General features: G+C 50.5%; 1 protein-coding gene across 1 annotated transcript in view; it reads right to left on the bottom strand.

Moving 5' to 3' along the window:
• PLXNA4 (plexin A4) overlaps positions 1-25,739 on the bottom strand; it is a 345,488-nt gene extending 319,749 nt beyond the window's left edge. Inside the window, exons 1-2 of the mRNA XM_054726089.1 lie at positions 24,555-25,739; positions 7,692-7,874 (exon numbers count right to left, since the gene is read on the bottom strand). Coding sequence (XP_054582064.1) covers positions 7,692-7,874; positions 24,555-25,739 — 1,368 coding nt within the window. The remainder of the gene's footprint in view (positions 1-7,691; positions 7,875-24,554) is intronic.
• Between the last annotated feature and the right edge of the window lie 1,343 nt (positions 25,740-27,082).

Here is a 27,082-nt window from a genome sequence, read left to right as displayed (position 1 = left end):
GCTACAGGAACAGGAGTCAGGTGACCTCGTCCTCGCACAGCTGTGGAGCTAAGATTTACCCACAGCCCGAAAGCAAAGCCTCCAGCAGAGTCCCTGAAATTACCATATTTTCCGGCGTATAAGACGACTTTTTAACCCAGGAAAATCTTCTATACGCCCAGTCGTCTTATACGCCGGAAAATACGGTATTATATAAGTGAGTCAAAGGGCAGACCTTAGATCAAATCCTGTGACCTCTGGTGAATTACTCAATCCCTTTCCTCCTGTGTAAAATGGAGGTGGTAGTATATACACGGAAAGGCAATGTGAGGATTACATGAGATAATCAATGTACAGAGCACACATAAAACACCTAGAACAGTATCTGCTCCCTACCAGGTGTGGAAAGCACAGTTTCCTTCCCATCTTCTCTCTCCTGCCATCTCCAATTCCCAGGAAAAGGACCTCTTCCTAAAGAGCAAGGTGGTTTCCAATAGAGGCCAAAGTCAGGGGCATGGATTCCCCGTGGCCATGCAGAGCTCTCATCAGTCATTGATTTCAAACAAGTCATAAGCCAGCCTTTCCCTACGATGAACAGAGCTCCTGGGCCTGCCGTCCAGTGCTCCAGACCTCCTGCTGAGGATAGTTCCTCACCTGCTGGCCCTGCGGGGATGGCACACCATCTTTTTATCCTCTGGATTCTCTAATACACCTGCACAATCACAACCTCAGGGACCTGGAAGACAGGATTCAGTGTTGGGCCACTTTTGTCCCTGAGAAGGCTGTGCCCCTTCCCACGCCACTGAAGTTATCTTGACGTTTCAGAGCATTGGCTCAGGTGCCCTCGATGGCCCATAAACAAATCCCTCCTGTGGCGGGCAGCCTCTAACATGACCTCCAAGACCCATGCCTCCTGGTCTTCACAACCTAGTGGAAGCCCTTCCCTCCGAGTATGGGCTGGACCACTTGCTGTGTCCTAACAAATAGAATAGAGCAAAAGGGACAGGATGTCACTTCTGAAGTTAGGTTTCAAAAAGACTGTGGCTTTCCTCTTGCACGCCCTCTCTTATTGTCTGTCTCTCTCCACTGCTGTGTTGTATGAGTGGCTGTCACAGGGAGACCCATGTGGCAAGGAACTAATGTCTCCGTGAGAACCTGCGGTTCACCAACAGCCTCGTGGATGACATTGGGAGTGGATTCTTCCCCCCCTTCTAGCCTTGAGCCCATAGATGACTGCATTCCCAGGGGACACCTTGACTGTAGTCTGTGAGCAAGCCGGAGCCAGAGGACCCAGCTAAGCCATGCCGGGATTCCTGACCCAAGAATCTACGTTTGGGTTCATTTGTTACACAGCAATCCATAACTCATATTCCTGTGTCCCCTGGGCTGCAATAGAAGGTGTGGAGTGAATGTGGAAGACTTGAGAGAGGTGTGTTAAAAGTCACTGTGAATGCCTCTATGAGAGGCCAAAGCTACCAGAAAAAAAAACAGCACGACACCCCAAGAGGCAAGCGGCATGGCCACATCCACAGGAAGTCACTTGAGAACAAGTAGACCCCTAATCGGAGTTTCAACTGGTGGGCTCCGAGTCGGTCCCCCTGCCACCGCCTTCCCCATCAAAGTGGCTGTGGAGGAAGCCTCTGTGATTTCAGGGCATGAAGACCTCCCTGGTCCTGTCCTCACTGAGAGCCTCTGCTGGTCTCAACGACAATTCTATTTTCCTCCGCTCCAGATCCTACCAGAACGAGCCAGCGGTGGGGGGACCACGGACAGGTGGGGGCCACTTCCTCTTCTTGCCTCTGCCTCCTCCCTCTTCCTCTGGTACATCATGTCTTTCATCCTTTCCCATCTTTGTTGTCTTGGTTACATGGCCAGACTCCTGATATGCTGCTAGTTTTCATTTTAATGATATGTTCTTGTAACGCACAATATTTTACTTCAATTGCATGTGTCACTGGATAAATTCCTCCGGCGTGGCTGGCATTTCAGCATCAGCTGACTGAATGCATTCTATGGTCTGGAGTGTTTCTGAAGCACTTTCTTCAATGTTAATGTCTTTGTATTTTAATTTATGATTCAGATCATTCTATACGAATGTATATATATACACAGATATACACATGATTCAAAAAAGTGGCTGACATGTATCAGTAAATCTTGACTTGGCAAAGCTCATTTAAAACAATTTCCTTAAATCATGTGTGCTCGCAGTGATAATTTAGAAAATAGGCTGAAGTAATGTGTTCTGGGGATCGCAAAATGTGTTTCAAGAGGGCCCAGGAGGAGAATTAGTCTGTGCTCCAGCGACACTTCCAGCAGCGTTGAGAGGGACGCCTCCCATGGGAGCTCAGGTCAGCTTAGAGTGACCACTTGTCCCCCCAAGAGACAGGCAGGGACAGTGGGTAGCCCAACAGCATAGTAGTAAAAATAGTGCCAATGGGGATACCCTGACATAAAAAGGATGGTTGAGTGAAGGCTTAATATTGTCCAAGAATGTAAGATCTGCCCAAGAGGACATGCACCAACTTAGCTCTTCTCCACATCTGCCCACAGGTAATGTGCACAGAAAGGCTTAAAACCCAGCAGAGGGGACCAAAAGGAGGTGGAGGAGGACCATGAGAAGTGGGCAGGTCAACATTAGGCGGAGTTGCTCTGCAGGCCAGTCCTTGGCTCCCCAGGCTTGCAGGAATGATGACAGAACAGCCACTGCTGTCCCTGCTCAGATGTGAGATCAGAGGAAGAAGGACAGCACCCCTGAAACATCTACGGTGCCCTCTGTCCCCAGCACCTCAACCTCAGCCTCCCCCTCACTTAATCCACAGGTTAAGGTCAAAACAGGCTTAATACTTGCAAAACCAGGGGTGGGAAATGCAAAAACGACATGGCACAAATGACCAAACGAAAGTGCTAGTATGGTCTTTTCCCATAGTGAAAACTGTCCAACATTGACTCGCCCATATTCTTTTGCTTTCTTCTTGGCGTTGAACCACACACAGACAGGCTGGCACTCTGGTTGGAGGAACTCTTAGCAACAGAGCTAACTGACCAAAGCCTGCACCAAACACACTGGCCTCCGCTCTAATCCCAGGCTCCCCGGCAGCTGGAGTCCAGCACTGTGTCTCCATGTGATTGTGTGACGCCTCCAGCCATGTGGAACACGTCCTGTGGCAGGAATTGCTTTTTAGTTAAAACTCATTCACATTTCCAGGTGAATATTCAGAAAAAGTTTCAGATACATTAAGGAAGTTGCAAAGCAGGGGTTGCCCATCTCAGATCTAACATTGCTCTGTGACTCAGGCATCACACACACACACACACACACACACACACACACACACACTCACACACACACACACACACACTCTCTCTCTCTCTCTCTCTCTCTCTCTCTCTCTCTCTCTCTCTCTCTCCATTCCTGAGAACATATGGTCAGAATGACACAGGCCCAGGTGGGTCTCCCCTGCCCCACCCACTTCTGTGCTTAGGGCCCATGGAACACAGGCAAATCAATTTCAAAACAACCTCAAGAAAAAAATAAATTAGGACAATTAAACTAATCTGTAAGACAATTCCCAATGGGAATGGCTTTTTTTTGTTTTTATCCTCTCCTCTGGACTCTCCATGTTGACACACACCCAATTTCTACCAAGAGAGGCTGGTATGCTGTGGTTTGCATACACACACACACACACACACACACACACACACACACACACACACACACACAACCTCGTACACATCCTCCCAGAAGCCAATAGCAGGGCCAGCCCAACTTCCGCTTAACCAACATCCACAGTGTGCTCAGCCCCTTGGCTGTGAACAGTTTACCTTGCAAAACACCCAGGGAAGATGCAGTCACAAAATGAAAGGAGCAATCACACCTCAAGTGGAAGTTTATGATGCTTTGGTCCTCCATGAGCATTAGTCTCTCCCACTAATGTCAGGCAGTAATTCACTGCTGAACAGCAGCCATAAAATATGATCACTTAGTGGTAGGAAAGCAAAAAGCAGAGAAAAAGGTAGGGGTGGGTTCTGGCCGAGATACTTAAGCAAAGAGATCTTGTCCTTCAGAGGCAACACTGACCTCATTACCCCAACTTGGGTCAAAGGTTTCCAGATTGATGCAGACAACCTAAAGCACATTGGGATGGTGTTTGCCTTAAGATTTTTACCTGTCATTGGCATTTTAACAGTTTGTTGGTTATTTCCACGTTCCCAGGCACCTCCTGATGACTGTAGCATTTATATGCCACGTTACTTAACAACACATGCCTTTAACACACACCATGGGAAAGGCTGCCAATACCAGCCGTAACACACACACACACACATCAGAAAACATAAAAGACATCCAAATTAGCACTCTCCTCACCTCCTTTCCCCCTGCCTTATGTGATGTGTGCACTAAAGGAGTGAAATTACGGTCATCAGAGGCAAGGTTGCAAATGATGGGGACCCACAGCTTTCAAACAAAACAAAAAGTCAGTAATTTTGAGGACAGCCCCATGGCTACCTACAGTCTAGCTCCTGGTCCCCGGAAACCCACAGCAAACTCCCTTCCTCTCAGCAAATCCCCAAGCGCCCTTCGCCTACCCCCCTACCTTGAGTCCCTTGTCATATTGCAAAGAACTCTGCAAGGCCCTTGTACACACAGGAGATTATTACGGGGCTCAGAGAAGCCAGCTCTGTAATCACAGCTACAGTATGATTTCCATTCTTCTCACTTTCAGCAGCTCACAAACCTTCCTGCAAAATCCTGCAGCCCCACGGCTTTCCGTGGCTGGGCCTCTGCCCAGAGGTGACTGCGGTCCTGATAACCTCTGGGAAAAGCAAGGCAGAGCGATTATGAGGAAAGGGGAGTGGTGCGCAGCGAGCAAGCGTGGTGGGAAATTCTATTGTTTAGGAAAAATAAATAAACTGGCCAGTTTTGCTTTTTATTATTTCAAACAACAGACTCGGCGGGCCAGCCTTCCTTTCCCAACTCAGCCTGTCCCCGTGGGCGGGCTGCTGAGTCGGCAGCAGCAGGAGCTGGGCTCCAGCAAAACTGTTCGAGAGGCTGCCCCTCTGAGCCCTTGGAGCAGAAAGGCTGGCCGTTCTGATGGCCAGGCCTCCTCAGGAGGGCCGCTGGCTCATCCCCCACTGCCTCGCCCACCCCCCAGGAACCTCTGCTCTTACCTCTCAAATGTTTATGCTTCGCCAGTCCCACCACTGCTCTGGAAATTAAACGTAATATCCCAGGTGGCTGAAATGGAACTGTTCTTACACAAACCCCTCCCCAAATAAAAAATGGGAAATGCCAGCCCGCAGTTTATAAAGCCTGCTGGTCAGGTGTCGCCTGTCATTGCTGGTTTGGCTGGCATCTGCGGACACATCAAGGCCAGGCTCTCCCACAGCCTGCCCTCTGAGGGTGGTCTCTGTGCACTTTGCTCCCCCAGGTTCCGGGGGTGTCCTCAGCCAACGGTCATGAAGATGTGCTCTACGCTGACATGCCCACCAGGAGACAGGCTCTCACAAGAGAGAGAGAGCCAGCCCCCATCAGCCCCAGCCCCCCCTCTGACCTATAGCACACACCTGCAAGCTGTCTGTGCTGGGTTTATGATGCAGCCATGGCCAGGAGTCATACCCCTGCCCCTCCGCCCCAAGGGAATAGAACTGCCTGTTCTGTTATGTGCACTGAACTTTCAATGTTTATTTCACTGACACCATATTCCAAGCTGCTCCGACAACAGCAAAAAAGAAAAAAAATCCTTCTACAGGGTCTGCTTGGTCTTGCCAGCAAGTCAGTGATCCTCTGGCACCTGGTAGGAAATTTGGGGTATGGGAATCTTTGAGTGTCTTGGAGTAAGTTACTTCTCCATTGACCTGAGATTGGGCTCAGTAGAGAAAAGAGCTACAGCACCCCAAATTGCTTTGCTTCTTTATTCTCAATACCGCTTGTTCACCCATTGAGAGGCAAAGCAGCCCAAATGTATGAATTCACTGTTTAAGCTGTCAATTCACTTTTCCAGCAAACCGAACTCATTGAGTCATGGTGCAGAACGCAGTGATCGGAGCAGCCAAAGGAAATGTCCTCAAAGTCCAGTGGTCTGAAGGTCGTGCACACACCTTCTTGGTTTACTCAGAGGCTTAGACACAATTTCAGCAAGTGTGGGGATCTGCCTTCCTAGGCCACTGAAAGCTGGAAGCTGCAGGTGGAGGAGGAGGAAAGGCGCTGAAGTCGACCAGGACTCCTGGCAGTGGGTGGAAGTGACGAGTGACAGCGCGGAGTAGAGGGAAAACGCAGAAGGCTGCAACGGACACAGGAGTTGTGCGGCAACAACACACCTACGCCTTGCAGCATCTTCTCTGGGCATCCATGGAATTCAGCTCAATACGTGAGTAATCAACAACAAAAAGGCCAATGCAGCAAGAAAACATTCATTCGTGTTTAATATACTCTTCGCAAAAAGGCAGGGAACTACAAAATATAATTCTTAAAGCTATATAGATGATGGTTAAATTATCTGTTAATTTGACCCTTGCTATGTGTTACCTCTTGAGAGGCAATGTGAGATGCGTGATGCTTGCCTGCATCCTCCTTGCAGAGCGCATGGCATTTCACCAACACTGTTTTCACTTCCAGATAAGACCCACTAACTACTGTATACACATCCCCCAGCTCACGCACACTCTGCTCCCCGCCTCTCACCTCTGCACTCTCACACCCCAGATCCACTGCCTGTGCCACAGAGCTGTACCATTTAAAGAAGAGAGTAATTGCTGGAAAGGGCTGCAACACAGTAGGATGGAAGCCTTCTAGATATTCAGAGAACATCTCCCCTTGACCATCTTGAGCGAATGCCCAGAAATACAGCAACAAGAAGGTAGGGATCAAGACTCCCTCAGATCAGGTAGTGCTGGCTTTATCAGTCTGAATCACACAATGCCCAGCGAATCCCAATGGAAATCAAAATAAGACCAGCAGGAGTTCCACATGGCGTCACCAATATTTCCCTGGGACAAGACTGAAGTACGATTATCAGCCAACACAAAACAGGACCCCCTGCCTACAGTCTTAGAAAGCCTCTTAGTCCAAGCAAGGAGGGCACCCTATGGAGCCAGCTCCAACTCACTGAGTAAGAAGCCTGAGCAGAGCTGGATGGGGGACTCAGGTGCCCCCACACTGCTGATGGCCCAGCATCACCAGGTGCTCCTGAAGCCAATAGGTCTCTGAAGAATGAGGAGGAAAGCTCGTGTCCCCAGATCACACCATTCTACTCCACCTTAAGCAACTGCAATGTGCACCACAACATCCTACATTTCCTTGTCCCACAGTTTGGATGTATAAGCCAGAAGGGTTGAAGCAAGAGGAGCAGGCACCTCCCTTACCTCTGTGCACCTTCCCAACCAACCAGGCCTATTATGCTCTTGTCTTAGGCACAAACCCAAGTTAAAGAGAGCACACACACCATTTAGGATGGCTTAGTGGGCTGGGGTGGGAAGAGGTGAATGCATACTCCCCCAGTGTGATTGATTCCCACAACAACCATAGTACAAAGGCAGAGAAGAGACGAGCTGATCATTCATAACCTCAACAGCAACATATCTCCATAACGCCAACCTGTACCGCTCACCAACCAGGCCCGAGGTGGCGAAAGAGCATGCGATAACATCTGCCCCAGCGGGGACAGACTATCTTCCCAATAACGGAAATGAGTGCACCTTGTTCCTACCTTTTTCAGCTTGCCACTTTTGGTGCCCACGAAGGCCAGGGAGTGGTTCTTGTAGACATAGGCAATGACAGAAGTCATGCGGTCCCTGTCCTCCGTGAAGACAGGGATGCCACGGACCATCTCGGACACGCCCAGGGGTGCATTCATATCCAGGCCACAGAAGTTATCATCAATAGTTAAGAGCTGAAAATTTAAAAGGAGAAAAATTAGGGGGGAGCATCGGGGCGATTTGCAGAGGTATTGAGTCAGGGAACTATAGAGCTAGAAGAATCCTGAGATATGGTATAAATCCCTATTTTGTTACATGGAACACTCAGTCCAGAGAAACTAGATGACGTGTCAACAGTTATCTAAGTAGGTTTCAGGACCATGGCAAAAACAAAAACAAAACGAAACAAAAAAACACCCACACACAAATTTTTAGAGTCTCTTTTCACCACACTCCCATGGTCTCTCCATCCCTCCTGCAATCACTCCAGGTGCCATCTCAGTAGCTTCGATTGCCTTTTGCCACCATCACATCAGAAAGCACTGGGCCAGCACCCATGAGCATGGGCTCCAGACAGCTGGGCTCAGGCATCAGGAGGATGTGGTCTCCGCTGCTACACACCTGCTGTTAAAGAGTCCCCACAGATGAGGCCTCACAAGTGTAGAATAGAGAATTAGAAACATTAATACATGAACAGCAAGACTATGACGGAGACATGTACAGACAGTCGGTTCAGGAAAGGGGAAATGGGAGGAATGGAAAGTTTGTGAACAAACTCAACAAGCCACTGTAGAGCCTCACGCTGCCCAGTCTCAGACTCCCTGCTTCTTTCAAAGCCCTGGCCTTGTCATCCCTACACCAGCATTTCCCAAAGTGTCTTCGGTGGAACCCAAACCCCCAAGATGTTCTATCACAAAAGGGTTCCTTGGGCACATAATTTTTAGAAAGAGTACATTCTAACACCACGTAAGGCATTCACAATGATTAGTTATAGGAAAGATATGAAGTATTTTTAAGAAGAAACATGTTTAATATTATCTAATCCTTTCCCGAACATTTTATTCCCTAAACCATGTTAGACCAGAACACCTATTGGCATTCCTTAAAGAGAATATTCCCTGGCTATCCCATGGCACACACTGACCCAACTCTTGCTCCTGACTCCAGGGCAATTTCAGGACTCAGGGAACCAACAGGAAAAGGCTTCGGGCTGGTTTCCTTCACAGTGTTTCAGCTGCATTCTCCCTGGTTTATTCCAGGCCTCCGGGTCCCCACGCAAGCAGAGGGTCCCAGCTGGGATCAGACCTTCTAGAGAGTGGTGAGGACTGACTATGGCTGGTGAGGAGGCCCCAGTGCCCCACCAAGCAGCTTCGGTTTGGCATAGACTGTCCTGGGCACTAGGAACCTACGCTGTATTTTCCCTTTTCTTGGGAGAACTGTGTGGTCTTAGAAGAGTTTTTCCATATTCTGTTCTTTTATTTTCCACTCTATAAAAGATAGAAGAAACAACCCCTGCTTTTTGATGGGCTTCCATAAAGCCTATAGAGCTCATGCTTGTAAACGTCTTTGGACTTTTCAGAAAAAGGAATAAAATAAAATACAAGGTGTCACTGTTTTAAAGGCCTCAGTCCAGCCAAAGGAGAGGCATCTGGAGAACCAGCGGGCAGGCTCTTGCCAGGAGCTGTGTGACCGTGGCCAACTCTGAGCTGTTCAGGGCTGCGGGGCCCTTGGCTCCCTCCCAGAAGAAGGGGGACAGGCATTGTCCATCTCGGGGAAGACAACGTGCTGCATTTCAATCCTCTCTCTGCCATCTCCCCTTCTTCTTATCGTGGTGGGGGGCAGTCAGACCGGGGAGGGCGAGCCCGGGCAGGCCCAGCAAGCTCTGTGCATTGCAGACGTCTGCCCCACGCCTCGGACCACCTGTGTCTCTCTTGCATGGCCTGGTCCAATACCCCCAGACCAAACACAACCTCCTCCCCCTCCAAAAAATAACAATAATTATAGGAATCAAATTAGGAGTGAGTTTTCAAGGTCTAGTCTGATCTTTATGGTACTTCCCTGAAATGAGAAAATGGGGACCAAGAAAGTGGTGGAGAGTGAAAGGGATGGGCAGAAAAGAGGAAGAAAAATCTGGGTCGAGGGAAGACAATGTCCTCTCCCTGCTGGATCACCGCAGAGACCTGCCTGGCATTGCAAAGGCAGCCGAGTGCATGCTAGGAACCCTCATGGCCTTGTGTGCTCCTGGTTCATAAAGAGGGCTCATTCGCAACTTTCTCAACCCTAAAGTGGGCTGCAGGGACCTCTGTCATCAGCAAATGTGTCTTGCCCATCATGACCATCTTCTAAATCGATGAGGCTGGATGACTATTTGCTCTGCACAGGGGGAAACCGAGTCAGGGAGCAAAGCAGCCCATGTTTCACAGTCTCCCACCACCCCTGGCACGAACATGTACCTCACTGGCCCAGGATTGCATTTCTGAGTGGTTGGTTACTGAAAACCATTCTTCCCTTTGGCTGGGCAGGACACAAGCAAATAAACAACCACCTACAAGAAGACAGTGTGCATTTGAGCACCTGCATCATTGAATCATTGGTTGCTCAGAGGCAGGAAGTCAGGGATCTGTGAGCTCCTGCTGCTGTGGCACCGGCATGGCAAGGGGCCGGGAGAGGGATGTTTTCATCAGAAGGAAGTGAGGACAGCTCAGCCGGTCAGCCTGGCAGCCCGGGCTCTGCCGTCTTCAGTTCATAACACCTCCTCCCTTCGAGGCCCGCCAGGAGCCAGGTCTCAGTCTCCTCACCTGCAGCAGACAGTCATCCCCTCCCAACTGCCTACCTCCAGGTGCCATCGCCAGGTTCTAAAGACTGCAGCTGGGGCTCCTAACATGGGGACTGCATTCCAGGGACAATGGTGGCTTTCTCCCCAGGCTCCCCTATGCCAGGCGGTAAAAAGGTGTGGGGGCCTTTGACAGGCACAGCCCAGATCTGCATGGCTGCTGAGGTCCCCCAGCTGTGGCATGAGGTGGTCTTACTGTTTCCTCAAAGCTGTGGCAGTGGGGAGGGGATTTTAGCACTGAAGTAGTGGAAAGCACATAGGTCTCGGGTTCCATAGCAGCTCAGCAGCTTCTCAACTGACCGACTGGGCACAGGCCTCTCCTGTTCTCTGATTCTCATTTTCCTTGCCTATAAAATTGCAAGACAGGACCGTTGTGAGGTCTAGGTGCGATAACAGGTGTGAAGGCACCTGATAAACAGGAAAGCGTGTCATCAATGCAAGCTGGTATTTCACATTCATTTTTTTCAATGGAAATCCTGCCCAGAACAGGGGTCTCATGGCAGCTGGAAATGGCCCTCACATGCCCCCCGACTAGAGCACGGATCTCCATGGACACAACCCACCAGGTCTGAGCTACAGCTGCAGGAAAATGACAGCACTGGGAGGAGAAGGCAGAGGGTCCCATGGGCCCACACACCCAAGGAGGCCAAGGTATAGGGAGCAGAGGCCAGGACATGTGGGCCCTAGAAGGGAAGGCTAATTGGAGAAAGTTTCCACAGGTGAGGGCTGGCAGGGATTCCTGAGCACCCTGGGCAAGCAGGGAGGATAGTGTCTGCTCCAGCCCTGGCTGAGCCCTCCCCTGGGCCCCATTAACAGCAAGATTAGAGCAGCCGCTAGAGGAGCCAGGAAGGGACTCACCTTGGCTATAATCAGGAGCCCAGCCTCGCCTGCAGGCCCACATCGCACCCGTTCCTCCCACCACACCACAAATACCCATGGGTGAGCTGTGGCCACTGTTATAATGACTGTTTATTAGTGAGCAACTTCATTCTTACAAAGGAAAGAAATAGGGTCTGTTTCATGGGAATATATGTGGTCCCTACTTGGGCAACCCTGTGAACAGATAGTAGGGCCACACCCTCCAGGGTCCCTCTACCCCAATCAGGAGGATACCAAATCTGCTTTCCACAAATATCCTCATGGGATACATGGGTCGTAAATTAAGACTGATGACCCACTGGATTTCAGGGTCCATGCGCACAAGTACCATGTTTTATGCATCTTTGTACCCTTAGCTTAGTTGCAAGTTCATAGTAGGTTAAAATTTATGTGTTAAATGGATGGATGGATGGATGGATGGATGGATGGATGGATGCCTAAATAAAAGCCTGACTTTCACAATGGCTAACACTTTGGAATTAGAACCAAAATGCTCAGGTTTGAATCCCAGTTTTACCACTTAATGCTCTGTGACCTTGGGCAACTTATTTAAGCTCTCTGTGCCTCAGTTTCTCATGGGTAGAATGGAGATAGTCATACCAGTATATACTGCTGTGAGGATTAAATGGTTTAGTACCGTGGTCAGCAAACTGCGGCTTGTGAGCCACATGTGGCTCTTTGGCCCCTTGAGTGTGGCTCTTCCACAAAATACCATGGCCTGGGTGAGTCTATTTTGAAGAAGTGGCGTTAGAAGAAGTTTAAGTTTAAAAAATTTGGCTCTCAAAAGAAATTTCAATCGTTGTACTGTTGATATTTGGCTCTGTTGACTAATGAGTTTGCCAACCACTGGTTTAGTACATGTAGGACAATGTCTGACATTTCATAAGGGCTATGGGAGTGTTCACACTTAACTACCGTTTGTCATAGACAATTCAGACAACCTTGGCAAGTTGGCATCTGGGGTAATTCATCACATCTCCCTCAGAGAGGTGTTATCAAGATGAAAGGAGTTAATGTTATCAAGATGAAATAGCAAAGGTGGAACTTCCTAAAGAGCTATCAGATCAATGAGGTTGAAGGAAAGAGCAGAGGAATGGTCTAAGATCCAGAAGATTTAGCACTATTTATTAGAAATGAAAATTCTCGGGCCCCACTCAGACCTACTGGATCAGAAACACTGGGGTGGGGCTCAGAGATCTGCATCTTAACACCCTCCCAAGTGATTCTGCTGCACGCTAACATTGGAGAAGCACTGGTCTGGTTCACCATGGAGGTCTCTTCCTAGCTGAGGTCATGAAGCCCATGCCAAGAAGAGAATGACAGGTGACAAGCATTCCCACTGTGGAGTAGGACCCACTGGACCAGGATGTGGAGAGGCCCATGGCAGCTTCCCCCAGGGCCTCCTTGAGGGGTAGGGGTGGAGGTGGCATGGGGAGCCAGAGCTGGCACTCCGAATTACAATCTAATAGCTCACCGTGCTTCCCTTGCACACAGCGGCAAAGGTTACTGTGCAATTACGTGTCGCCACATACAAATGACAGAGCAGTTACGGTTACTTTACCAATTACAGGGAAATTGCTCCCACTCTGCAGAGACTGGCACTCTGAAAAGCTCTATCATCTCCACGGAAAGGGGATTTTAAATGCTGTCAGCATCCTTTCTCCAGTAGTCGCCCATGCTCCAGGGCGGAGCTACAAAGCAGCCACCTGAGAACCCCAGAAGTGTCTGGTGGTCTCTGCAGAGATTCTTGGGGAAGGGTGGAAGAAGGGGGCAGACCTGGAGGACCACAGGGACATCTCCTCTGGAGCCCTCTGCATCATCTCCTAACCCTATGCCCCCCTGACTCACGCATAAAAACCACCATCACCCTGACACCATGCCATTCCATCCTGAAGGCCAAGGGTGATGAGGAAGCATGCAGACCTGATCCTGAAATCACGTCTCACCCCAGCTAGCATGGCCTCTGGGCTGGTTCCTGATGGCCCCTCCCCTGCCAAGTGGAGCTGTTTTAGCCCAACCTTGGTTGTCCCACCTTTGCAGAAACCCATAGTGAGTCCTTATTACGGAAAGGTCAGAAGTAGGCCAGAGCTCAGTGGTCCAAAGGCAGTGCTAATGAGTTAGGGGTCACCAGGTCCATCCCCCTGTGGACCAATTAGCTCAGTTCTGGGACACAGTCTCTTCCACATCCACAGGCTGCCCCTCATACCCCAGGCATCACTATTTACAAATATCCCAAACTAATCCACAGGAGACCAAGCGGGTGAGCCAGCGGGTATAGATCATGCAGTGACTCCTCCAACCGAGAGGCAGCTGCCGACTGCTCTGGGCCAGCAGCAGCAGTCTCTGAGCCCAGAACAGAAAATTCAAAGTTGGACCTGGTCCTCCCATTGCTCATGGGCAGCTCCTGTCCTGCAGAGAGGAGTCCTTCCATCGGGGAGCAAGCCAGCAATCCTGCCCTCCCCGAAGGCAAAAGTAGCATCCAGTCCCATGCACAGGAGTCCTGAGCACCCCATAGCCACCCCCAAAGCTGGAAGGCCAGACCATTAGACAGGGGAAGAAGGCCTCAGAGACTGGTCCAAGCTCATCCACTGTGGGGCCTTCAGTTAGGCCTTTTCCATCAAGCTTTTGGTCTATAATGCTATTGGAACTCCTGTTTCTATTAGGGGTAACTGAGGCACTAAATGAAGTTAACACTATTTACTGTTCCTCTCTCATTAATTTGTTTAAAACAATTAGGACAGACCTACTAAGCACCAAGCAGTAGGTCAGGACCCAAAAATACAGAGATAAAATACATCAGTTTCTCCTTTTTCCTAGTCTGGGAGACAGACCTGGGCCAAGATCAGACACACATCAGTGACGACCCGGTGCTGGGCTTACAGAGGGCATGGCCCCCCACCGCCTGGGGAGCAGTGGGGCTCTGTGGGCGCACTTCTGAGTGCTCTGCCCAGTACAGTACATGACCACTCTCTCACCCATCGTGTTATTTCCCAGAAGGAAAATGACTCAGGATCTTAGAACCCAACAGCCCATTTACAGAAGAGGAAACTGAGGTTTAGAGAGTGAAATGATGTCCCCCTCACCTGCCCGGGAGCTCTCAAGTTATGAGAAAATAAGTACCAGAACCCCAAATTCCCAGTCCAGAAGGAAAAACTGATCTTATGAAGGGGATTCCACTGGGGTGGTAAGAGGGTGGCCCCAAAGAAACCTATTCCAGCATCAGGGGAACCCATTCTCAGGATCAGAGCCTGCACAGAAGAGTCAAGCCTCCACTTCCTCCCCAGCCGTCCAGAGGGAGTGCTTGACCTTCGTGACCTCTGGAAGGAACTAACTCTCCCCTTCCGAGATGGGCCTTGGGGGCAATCGTGAGAGCTGGATTTCCTTCCTCCCTTCCTGGACCTTCCTGGACCTATCTGTCCCAAAGGAAAGTGAGAGATGAAGCTTTGAAAAGAAATACAAGTTAGGAGAAAAAAGAGTAGGGAAGCCCACAAGGCACCTACAAGGCACCTGCTGACGTGGACAAGAGAAGGTCTTTAGATTCTTCATGCTCAGCAGCCCTCAATTTCTTCCCATTAATTAATCACACTTCACACACACACACACACACACACACACACACACACACACACACACAGGAGCTGACCATTGCAGACCTCCGCTGGAAATGGGAACACAGTAGGATTTTCCTCTAAACAGAGATACTAATCAGATCAGCGGTGGTAGCTCATGTCTCTACACAGACTCCAGTTGTAAGCTCTGCAGAACAGGGAGATAATGATCGCCCACTTATTGGGGCCACATCTCAAACGTGACCGCTGACCCCTAGGTGTTCATGAATGCATGAGGCCTGATGCACACAGGTGACCCTCCAGGGGAAAAGGTCAGTAGAGAGAGGCCTCAGAGAGGCAGGAACATCTTGGGGAGGAGGTTCTCATCAGAAAGCCTCTTACTTCATAAAACAGTCCCAGGTGCTTGAGTGATAGTTTCTGTAGCAAAGAAAGAAATAAAATCAAACTATATGGTCCCCTAATGGCTTTACTGCTCTGCATAAACCTCCCTTTCCCTTTTATGAGCCCCCACCCTCCCCAAAGGTCTGCCCATGGACCACGCTGACCCCACAGTTTGAACTTTCCTGAGAGCCGGGGAGGTCCTGTGACAGGTGCCAGTTGGCCCTGCACCCGGCTGTGAGCACAGCCACGGATGTGGAACACAGGAATGAGGCCTCCCCCACTTCGTTACTAACACATTATCTCAGGAGGATTCTCATTGCATCTTTTTCAATGAGATTGTAGGAAAATAAATGTGTACAGAGAAAGAGAGGGGAAGCCAGCAAAGCACAGCCACAATAGCCTAGACCAGTGATGGGCAACCTTTTGACCTTGGTGTGTCAAACTTCGCCAAAAAACTGAGCATAACTCGGGTAGTGTGTCACTTTGAGGAAAAAACATTATTTTGCAAATGTTTCATCCTCAGGAGCAGCAAATGTTTCATCCTCGGCATGCGGCCGCCTCAGCGGCGCGTGTCATCAGAAATGGCTACGCGTGTCAGTGCTGACACACGTGTCATAGGTTCGCCATCAATGGCCTAGACACACATTCCTTAAAGGGCTTCATGAAAAGTGTCTCAGGGACAGAAAGCAACCCAACAAATGACTCCAACATTCCCAAGAGCCCCGTGCCTGGATTCTAAGCATCACAAATATGGCCGAAACCTACATACAGAAGGTCATGGTGCTTTAAGAGCTTCGTGTGTGTGTGTGTGTGTGTGTGTGTGTGTGTGTGTGTGTGTGTGTGTATTCTGAGGCAAACAGCCATTGAAGTAATGCATTTAACTACCCATTGAATAATGAAAGTGATTTGCTAAAAGCAACCCTTATTTGCATACTCATTTTGGCAATTCTATGTGTTTTGAAACTGTTTGTGGCCCAATCCCAACAGATACCTAAGTGGCCTTTCACTCATCACAATAACAACCTAGACTTCTAACAGGAAACTAATGCCATAAGTTGAGCTGTTTACCCAGCGGAGGGGCATTTACCCAGCACACTCTCTGCAGGCCTGTCTGTAACCAACAGTGAGCTGAGGGGATCCCCCCACCCCCCCACCCCGCTGCAGGAGCTGCTGAGCAGAGCGGTCACAAAGCAGCTCCAACTCAGAATCCCGGGGTTGATCCCATGACCTTCTCGTCCTCATCAGCTCAGCTGATGAGAGCCCCATATTCCCCACTCTGATGAGCAGAGAGGGCCATGCCACCATGACCAGTGCAATAGGCTGGCCAAGCAAGAGCATCAGGACCCAACTCCACTAGCCCAGTTCTGCGCATGGCCACCACGCTGGAACTAGTCCAGTGGCCAAGCCTGGACCATGGGCACTACCAGAGAAGGCATTGGGAATAGTACCAAGTAAATCCCACTTGGGTGCTGCCCTTTTCCTTTGGTACCTGAGCTTCCGTGGTCCCCAGTGGCCACCTGTCAAGGGCAAAGAAATCCCACACAGCCCATCAGTCCCAAGTTCCCACTCCCCTCCCAGTCTCCTGCAGACAACCTCGGCCGCCACTAGGCCTGTAATTGGAGTGGGGCATGCCACGATGATTGAGTTTGTGTGTTTTCTGGCAGGCGCTGGGAAGCACTGGCCTGCTCGCCAGGCTGAATTATGGGGTAGGTCATTCCCTTGTTAGTGCGAATAAATTTTATTAGCCCCACTCTCGTCGCCGAGCATCTTCCCCTCTTGCTCCTCAGGCCCGTGTGTGAGTCTGGATAATGCTGCCTGCCTGTGGGATAAATCAGCTGAACAAATCCCATTATATTTTGGAACACTGACAGAGACACAGTAATGACACCCAGACCAGGGAAAGATGTGGCCGTTCTTATGTGTGGATGGCATGTAGGGCCCATCCACTGGGCAGGAGGGGGGCGGGGCGTAAATTGAGTGTCCAAAGGGACAACTCCCTACACTGTCTTTTTTCCCCTCTCCACTAACTTTGTTAATGAAAAGAAGCAAGTGCCCTGAGCCCACGTCTGGTCATTCCCTTCTGTCTTGCAAAAACAAAGGGATGCTAACGGCAACAGCAGGAAGAGTCTGGCCTGAAATGTGTCCTCTCCTTCAAATGCCTCAGCTTGGCATCCACCACATGTGCCTGATGGGAAGGGAGGTAAATGGGCACATTCCAGGCCTGAGATACTAAGCATAACATCTGGGTGAGGCACAGCCCAAATATCTCTAAATCAGATACCAGTGGAGAAAAGATATGTGTGAAATCACAACAATATTAGTAAGTCCCTTTCTATCCCTTCCTGTGCCCATTATAACCAAAGGGGAATATGCAGATGGTGCTACGAAGCTGTTTAAGTGTCCTACAGATAGAAGGTGCTCAGTGTCTATCATTACTTCTGAATGTCCATGTATTTCTCTTTCCACAGGAGTCTCGGCACACTTCATTAAAGGGGATATCATTGTATCACCTCCTTCTTGAAAATGACGTGAAATTCAAAGCAAAGGGGAAGCTGCTCCCAGCCCAGTGACATCTCAGGGGCTGGGACTGGCTCAGACCCAAGGTCCAAACTCTCAGACCAGGATCCAGGCCAAGACGCCACCCTGTGAAGATGGCTGGAATTGAAGGAAAGGTCCAGAAATGCAATTCTAGACGGCTGCCGATTGAATGAGAGGCTCAACTGCCAATTTGGGGAGAGATCGCACACTGTGTGGGGTGTTTGCACATACATGTGTGCAAGTGGGAGAGAGATCTCCTGTATTAGCTGCTGCGTGTGATGTGGGGGTGTGAGGGAGAATAAATTACAGACAGAGAGAGCTAGAGGGAGTCTACAAGATGAGAGTACACAGAGTGTGAGTGTAAGTGAGACAGTGAGACACAGCAGACAGACAGAAAGGAGAGGGAAGACAGACACCATGAGAAACTGAGTCGGTATCCAGACAGACAGAATGTGTGTACACACATGAGTGTGTTGTAGGTGTGCACACTCCCATGTCAGGGTTGATGAAGTAGATACCTCGGCATTAGGTCACAGCACTGCATGGCCCACATCCTGACCCGCCACTCAGTAAATCCCACACTGAGGTCTCTTGGCAGTTCTCTGTGCTAGCATTCTGCATATGGGATTCCTGGGTCTTGACACTCTCCCTGATGACCCGATGGGCTCCAGGGTGGCATCATGGGAGGACACATCCAGTCGAGGAGGCCAACCTCAAGCCCCTTCCTCTCATTCGGCCCAGGATACCACCCAGGGTGCAGCCACCATCCAGGGGAGTGGGGAAAGACTTGATTCTCTAAAGCAGGCATCCTCAAACTACGGCCCGCAGGCCACATGTGGGTGTTTTTGCCGTTTTGTTTTTTTACTTCAAAATAAGATATGTGCAGTGTGCATAGGAATTTGTTCAGTTTTTTTTAAACTATAGTCTGGCCCTCCAACAGTCTGAGGGACATTGAACTGTCCCCCTGTTTAAAAAGTTTGAGGACCCCAGCTCTAAAGCGTCACGCTGTGATAAGGTAGCCCCCCAAATGCTAAACTGGAAGTCAGGAGTACAGGGGTCAGTGGGCTGTGAGGGGTAAGTGCTTGGGCTGATGTGAGAGGAGCTTGGTGATATGTGCTCTCATAGGGACTTGAGCATGAAATAGGGCATGCATGTGTAGTGTGCCACAATGTGTGTGTGTGTGCATGTGTGTGTGCACGCGCACACATGCACGCGCGTGTGGCCAATGCAGTGGAGATAGAAAGGCCTGGGGCAGCAGGAGGGGGAGTTCCCGGTCTGTGACTGGCCTGTGGCTGAGCAGAAAGAGAAACCTTGCTCAGAGCCATAAACAACAGGATACACCCATCTACTCAGAGCTGCCCTTCCTGCTGACAGGGAAAGAAAACACCCCAAGCAGACTGGCAGAGACCAGCACCCGGAGCCTGGGATGACCGCCTGCCCATTCCGGATGCTCACTCTCGTGGAGTTTCAGGATCCCAGGCGCCAGACGAACCTGAGTGACCGTCCAGGCTGGGACGGGGGGCCAGCCTGAGTCCAGGAGAATGACCTTGTCCCCTCCCAGGGCCACTGTGCCTGAGAAACAATAAATATAAGAGTCAGAGCACCCATGAATGGGGTTCTTCTCCTTCACTACTCCTCACTGTCGGGCATGAACTTGAGCTTGGGGATCAGCACAAAGAGCTCAGTCCCTGTGCCTCTGTGCACCTGGTGGGACTGGCTGGGCTGACAGGCAACCTCCAAAGTCAGACAGGCACTCGGCCTCACAGTGGTTTCCCACCATTAGAAAGGCGAGAGGCTCTTCTGGTTCTTGCAGTGTGGGGAGTCCCATAGGCACTTAATGCTCTGGTGCCAGGGTTGTAAATGTCCTGCGATGCCCAGACAGTGGACTGTCCCACCCCGGTTGCCACCAGCACACCACTGAGAAACACCGGTGGGAAAAGCAGCGGCTGAGAATTAGGATGGACAGCAGGGTCTAGTCTACAAGTTACATGACCGTGAGAGAAGGACGTGACTTCTCTGTTGCTCCATTTCCTCAACTGGACAGGAAGGCGCCCTTTCTACCATCCCGAGCACTGCTGAGAGGATGAAGGAGGCGATGAACCCCTTTGTAAACGTCAAGCACCATGCACACCCCTGCAGTGGGAATATCAGGCTGCCACTCTCTGCTCCCACTAACTGGGCTTGGCAGGTGTGAGGCGAAGATTCTGGATAAGAGTTTCTGCCCCCAAAGACCTACATTTTCGGTTGGAAGGCCACTCTAAGTTCAAGTCTTAAGGGGAAGATTAAGAAGCTGATTACTGCATCATCCAGCCTCAACTGCATGACAATCACTCAGACTCCTAGGACCACAGTCATTATTCCCATCACATAGACCATGACAACCTGCTTGGGTGCATCCCAGTCTTGGACTCTTGGGCTCCTGGAGACGAATATCATTTCATGATTCTTGGCATCCACCAGCTATGAGTACATGGCCAAAGGCCTAATAAATGCTTCATCCCCTCATCCATTCATTCATCCATTTGGAGACTGAGGCTGGTTTTCTGTGAGGTTATCCCAGAAGGCTGGAGAAAGGTCGAGGAGGAACAGATAGCCATGCCTGGGGGACGTTGGGATGCCCAGCCATGTGGCCCACGTAGTAAGCAATAACCTTGGCCCAGCCTGGCTGCCAGGTCAGGGGTGTCAGAGGTCCCAAGAAAGCTCTGGGAGCTGTCACCTTGGCCTGTTTAGGGTCCTGCACTTGACAGAAGCTACAGGCTATGTATGGGCTCCTCACCCCAATGGTCCCCTAAAGGACCAAGAAACACGGGGATGCTTTCCCAGCCTCTACACCCAACGCCCACTCAGGGATTTTCTTTGGCAGCAGGCACTGACATTCAAAGTGACAGTCCCACGAGGAGGCCCTGCCCTTAACTCTGAGGTGGGCTCAGCCAGCTTTCCTGATTCACCTGCAATAAAAACAGGGAACTCTCTGGGCACCTGCAGAACGAGGCTCCAGCCTCACAGTCCATGGCTTCTCCCCTGCCTGGTCCCCAGGTTGTGGCCCACCACACAGCTCCAAGAATGCCCCATGGCATGGCAGGCCAAGTCACACAGGTATTCTCTCCCAGCTCCACCCATCATCCCTGAACATAATCAAAGGGCAGTGGAGACCTAGTGAGGGGTTGAGGGGGCCCAGGGCTTACACTGCTCCCTGCTCTGAGTTTTGGAGGCATGATTTCAGGGGAAGGAGTGTGGGTCCCAGGAAATGGGAGGGATCAGAAGAGCCTGAAGGACATCCCAGGGTACACATTCTAGCTTAGGGAACGCTAACAACAGGAGCACAGGGTGGGGGGGGGGGGGAGGAAACAAACCACTACTCACACCCTTTGCAAGCTCTGAGTTGTGACTATGATAAAACCCATAGGAGACCCCGACCCTGCAAAACACAAGTCCTAAATCCAACCTCCTAGGCCCGTGGTCGGCAAACTGCGGCTCGCGAGCCAATTGCAGCTCTTTGGCCCCTTGAGTGTGGCTCTTCCACAAAATACCACAGCCTGGGTGAGTCTATATTGAAGAAGTAGCATTAGAAGAAGTTTAAGTTTAAAAAATTGGCTCTCAAAAGAAATTTCAGTCATTGTATTGTTGATATTTGGCTCTGTTGACTAATGAGTTTGCCGACCACTGTCCTAGACCATTTTCCTACTGCTGACCCGCCACAGGAGGAGGCCATCTGAGATGGGTTCCATTTTGCAAGCCTCAAGGGAATCTTGGACTGGGAGACAAAGAAACTCCAGAGTCCACCTGATCCCTGCCTCCAAGCAGGAGGGGAAAAGAGGAGGGACCTAACAGCTGCGGGGATGGGTGGAGGAAAGGCTGTTTGCCAACAGTGTGCCGACAAGGGTTCCTCAGTGGGACGCTGGGGAGCCTGTCCTGGCTGGTGGCACGTGAAACATGTGTGGTCTGAGCTGAGGCCAAATGAATTGCAGCTGAGAGCTCCAGAGCAAAGTAACCTGAGGATCGGCCGAATCAAAAGAAACTGATACTGCGCGTTAAAAGCCGGCGTGACCTTTCAGACTGGCTGGGGAGACAGCCCAGCCCTGTGCGCAGTTTCTGGCCTCCTCCTTTCTGCTCTCAGCCCTGAACTTGCCTCTAACTTGAAAGGGCTAATTAAAGCCAAAGAAAAATCAAAAGCCTGTTATCTGGCTCCATTACTCCAGTCCTGGCATTAGTCTGTCTTGCAAAGCTGTTTCCCTCTGTTCTCTCCAAGGCCACCACGCGGATGGGACCTGCAGCTCTGCAGACATCCATGATGAACTTGACTTTTTATATTGTGGCAGGGAGCAAGGGTGGGGCACACTCCTGCCCATGGGCAGCCAGGCTGACCCCTGCAGCTGGTTTTACTCCCCAAATGACAGTTTAAGCAAGTTCTTTACAAATGAACATCTACAGAAAAAATAGCCAACCCCTCTGACCTTAAAAGAACTAGTTTAGTAAGCACACAGCATAAACGTACCATTTTCTAACCTAAGACATATGTGTGCATGCTCATGAGGGTATTGATTGTATATGTGCATTCACGTGTTTGTACATATGTGTCCATATGGATATGTGCAAATGTGGTGCTAAGAGAGGAAAGAGGATTATCCTCAAGGGTCTGCCATTCCCCCGCAAAATGTATGACCTTGGACAATTCATTCACTTGGTTGGGCCTTGGAATAAAAGTTTAGACCAGGGGTCCTCAAACTTTTTAAACAGGGGGCCAGTTCACTGTCCCTCAGACCGTTGGAGGGCCGGACTATAGTTTAAAAAAAACTATGAACAAATTCTTATGCACACTGCACATATCTTATTTTGAAGTAAAAAAACAAAACAGCAAAAACACCCACATGTGGCCTGCGGGCCGTAGTTTGAGGACGCCTGGTTTAGACCATAGGATCTCTAAGAGCTGTGTCCATGCCAACATTCTAATGCAACTCCCGGGAACTATGTTTGAGTGTGTAATAAACTTATACACAGCCCAGCATCTGGACTGTCATTCATTGCCTTCATTTGGGAGCAGTCCATGGCCCCCCAAGTTCATAAGCCTATTTTATAGACTCTCCTGAGTGGGTTAGCTACTGCCCCAAACCAGAGACTCCAAAGGATATGTCACCTGCTAGGGCTCAGCAGATACAGAAGGGTCCCCTCGATTATCTGGGCTGGCAATGACAGTCAATTGTTGCTGCCTTCTTTGGCCCATAGTACCTCTCCCATTTCCTTTGTGACACTAGGGGTGTCCTGGATTTCAGGGCCTCCGAGAAGGAATGGCATCTTTTAGTTTCAGTGCAGGCACCTGGAAAACTCACCACTGGAAAGCAGTCTAAGCCTAAAGATTAGGGCACCAAAGACCAAATTTTGCTGAGTTCTTCCTTTCTCCTCCCTCTCTTCTACCCCACCCCAAATCCCAGTGACTAGAGAAGCATGCTGGGTGGAGTGGGTGCCAATGCCCTCCGAGATCAGCTTGGCAAGTGGTATGAAGGGAAGCTTAACTTTTACATAAACCCAAATGCATTTCCTAATATGGAATTCCACCACAGTTTGACTAGACATCAGGATCACATCGATGCAAACGCACACTTCCACCTGATGGGTGAACTTTCCTTTCCTCATTAAGATTACAGGATAGATTTTCTCCAACTAGGTTCATAACTTTTTAATGGGACCATAAAAAGAAAAATGGAAAGGAGAGTGATATGGGGCATAGGTGAGGTCAATAGCTGAGCCATCCAACTCAGTTGAAGAATGATTTAGAAAAACATTGGACCATTGGAAAGGTGAACAGAAGTTGAGCCACAGAAAGTCACAAGTGTTGGGTCACAAGTGGGTGAGGCTGTGTCACCAGTTGCCCCTGTATCACCCAGCAAGGCAGCAGCCTGAGGTACAGTCTGTCCCTCAGGCCCACAGGCCCTGGGACGGCCTCCTATACCAACCCTCCCTTCGCCCTTCCGTCAGTTCCCCCAGCACAACTGTCACTCGGAGCTCTTCCTGAGCTTCCCCCTGACTTTGTAGTCTCTTTTGTGGAGCTGTGGGCACTGAAGACACTTAACAAATACAGTTTTCTCAGCAAATCCTGCTTTTTCCCTCTACAGTATGTTCGCTGGACTCTCAACCCTACTCTGCTCTCATTGTTCGTTTTCTAAAGATGTGCCAGGGGCTGAGACCATAGCTCCCCTGAAATTCCCCATCTATCTCAAATGCAGAATGACTGACACCATTGCTCCCAGTAATGGTTTATTCTCAGCTCCCAGGAAAGTGATTCACTGTTGTGGTTGGTAAGAAAGTGGGCCCACACCTTGTCCTATAGTACATGATAACTGGCCTTCAACCATGCCTGGTGCATGTGACATGTAAGTAACATAATCCCCGCCTATCCCTAGCACTCCCTCCAATAACCAGTAAGCCAATATGGAGTAGAGAAAAGTGCCCTGATAGGAAATCTACATCTTAACTCCAGCTCTGACTTTTATAAGCTCAGTTGCATAGTCACAGCATGTTTGAGCTGGTGAGGATCTGAGTCCAGTGAGACGCAGAGATGGGATCTATCTGTCCCATCTGCTAAATGGCATGGATGATTCAGACCCCTCAAAGGCCATAGGCTAGGGTCCTCCCTCCTCACCTCATCATCCCAGCCCACAGGCCCTCCCTTGACTCACCGCGCTGCTGCAGGGGATGTCCTTCACCTTGAGCCAGGCCAGGTCCAGCGTGCCCTCGCCCCGATAGCAGGACTGAAGCCGCTCCTTAATGCGGTCATTGATCTGCTTCAAGATGAAGATGCAGAGGGCTGACTCATCCAGGGATTTCATTTTCCTCTTCTGACCCTTGGAGAAGACAGTGAAGAGGAGGTCGTCCTCTGGATGGACTCCAAGGGTCTGGGCGAGCACGGCCCCGGCTTTGGACAGGTAGGCAGCCTGAAGCAAGCGGTACTCCACCCCGCTGCGCTCACAGCCAATGGGCACCTCCACATAGGAGTTGAAGGCGGTGTCCTCCTTGCAGAGCCTCACGAGCTTGGATGTATAAACCTGCTCCTTTGTGGTGGAGCCTGGGGGAGACACCATCTCAGGCTGAAGGGTCAAAAAGTAGACAAAGTTGCCACTGCTGAAGCCATAGACGTAGTAGATGTCAAAGTCGGGGATGACGGTGAAGGTGTCCGAAGGGATCTTAATCATCGAGGCCACAAACTCATCGTGGAAGACATATGCGAACATGCCGTCCGCTTCTGAGTTCTTAGTCAACTTCCGGCTGGAGATGGTGGGGAAATACTCTGGCTTCCCATCCACTGCCGTGGCAATGAAGAGCTTGTCGTCCAGGTTGCTGTAGGAGACGATCACTCCAAAGACAGAGCCGCTCTCGTTGACCCCCGACAGGTAGTGCTCCTTCTTGTGGAAAGGCTCCCCCAGCTTGAAGAGGTCCTCCAGCCGCAGGAGCTTGCAGATGCCTTGATACAGGCTCCCGCACGCAATCAGCCTGTTCTCCTTGTAGTCTATCAGGAGCATCTTGTTGACATTGTTGGTGGTGGTCAGCGGCTCATTGCACGTCTGGACGATGCGGGGTGGGTAACAATTGGGGTTGTCCTCGTCCGGCCCTGTCTGGTGGGTCACCAAGACCTTCAGGTCGCTGGAGAGCTTGTAGATCCGGTTGACGGCGCCCAGGTAAATGTGCCCTGTCCTCCTGTCCACCACCAGGTGGTTGAAGCCCTCCGCTGGCTCCCCGCGAAATGTGACAAAAGACCGCTTCTGGGATGGTGGGGGTGGCTGCCGGGGCAGCAGAGTGGAGGAGCCCATCCCCACCATCAGGAGATGGGACAGCAGGCAAGTCCAGTTCCAGGGCATGGCTCTCATTTCAGACGCGAGTCCTCGTGGCACAGTAGCACTGGCGAAGCGTCCTCCTGGGCGGGCCAGGACTCAGGAGTGGAGGGTCCCTGTGAAGAAAAGGAAAGGTGTGATGCTGGATGACAATGACAGTAACTCAGCTTCATCCCATAGCTTGCCAGGGGGATCCCCAAAGTACTCTGCTCACGCCAAAATAGAGAACTGTACTGGGAGAAGCCAGAGGCCACGGGACATGGTTGACATGGCTGTGGGACAGCCAGAGTTGGTGACAACAGCCACAGGAGGGCATTTCAGCAACAATAATAGTAAAAATAATAGTGATGCTAACAATGATAATAGTGATGATAATGATGAACAGCCATTGACTGCCGAGTGCCTGACTGTACCGTAACTGTCCAGCACCTTCCAGAGACAAATCTTAATCTTCAACTTCAACTTAACAAAACTCTCAGTGCTGGGATCTTCCATCTACCCTCCAGATCCTCTCCCCCAACTTCTCTGCACCTGGGAGGCTGATCTGCATGGAGGTACATCCATGGTCTCCTTGCCCTTGGGCCTGGCGAGGTGCAGCCAGCGGGGAGCAGGGCAGAAGGCTGGAGGAAAGGGGAGAGGACTGGAGGAGAGGAGGTGGGCTGCATGCACTGGCTGTGACCCTTGTCCACAGGTCACACACAGTGCCCTGGTCAGCCTCTCCACCCAGACTCTCTATCTCCAGGTTCGGAGAACCACCTGCTGCCCACCTCTGTTTGGTCCTATAGGGGCCTCACTATTTCCACCCCTACCACTGTCCTGCCTCTTAAGAGCCACACTTTTGCCAAGAGCCCCTATATTAATCTTTTTACGAGCGAGTGAGTTTGCATGTACTGTTTCTTGCCAGGACCCTGACTCGGAGACCTCTGAAGTTAGTGGTATTGTTATTCCCACTTTATAGCTTGGAAAAGTTATGTAACTGGCAAAGCTAAAAGTGGTAGAGGTAGTTTCAAACCCGGCTGTACAAGTCCATGGCAGATTCTCATCTTCACTACCAAACCATCTCAGGTTAGCCAGACACAGATGGGGATGTACCCTGGTTCCTTTTATTCACAGCACAACAGTTCAAACAACACTGTCCATTGCCGCCTGGCCCTCCAGGTCTGCACCTGCTGCAGGGGAAGCTGCTCCTGTGTCCCTCCCCCGCAACCTGCTGGATGGACGGTGTATAAGCCCAAATGAAAAACCCTTCTCATTGCGGCAGTAACCAGGTCCTCTGGATACACTGCCTGGCTCTGAGCCTCAATGTCCTTTTAATGAGGCAAATCTTGGCCGCCTCCCACAGTGGGCCCTCCTCTGAAAGGTTCTCATTAAAGGGAGTG

Source organism: Eptesicus fuscus, chromosome 14, assembly GCF_027574615.1.
Source record: "Eptesicus fuscus isolate TK198812 chromosome 14, DD_ASM_mEF_20220401, whole genome shotgun sequence".
NCBI lineage: Eukaryota > Metazoa > Chordata > Mammalia > Chiroptera > Vespertilionidae > Eptesicus > Eptesicus fuscus.
Note: the sequence above shows the minus strand (reverse complement) of the source record. Positions and strands in the feature narration are given on the sequence as shown.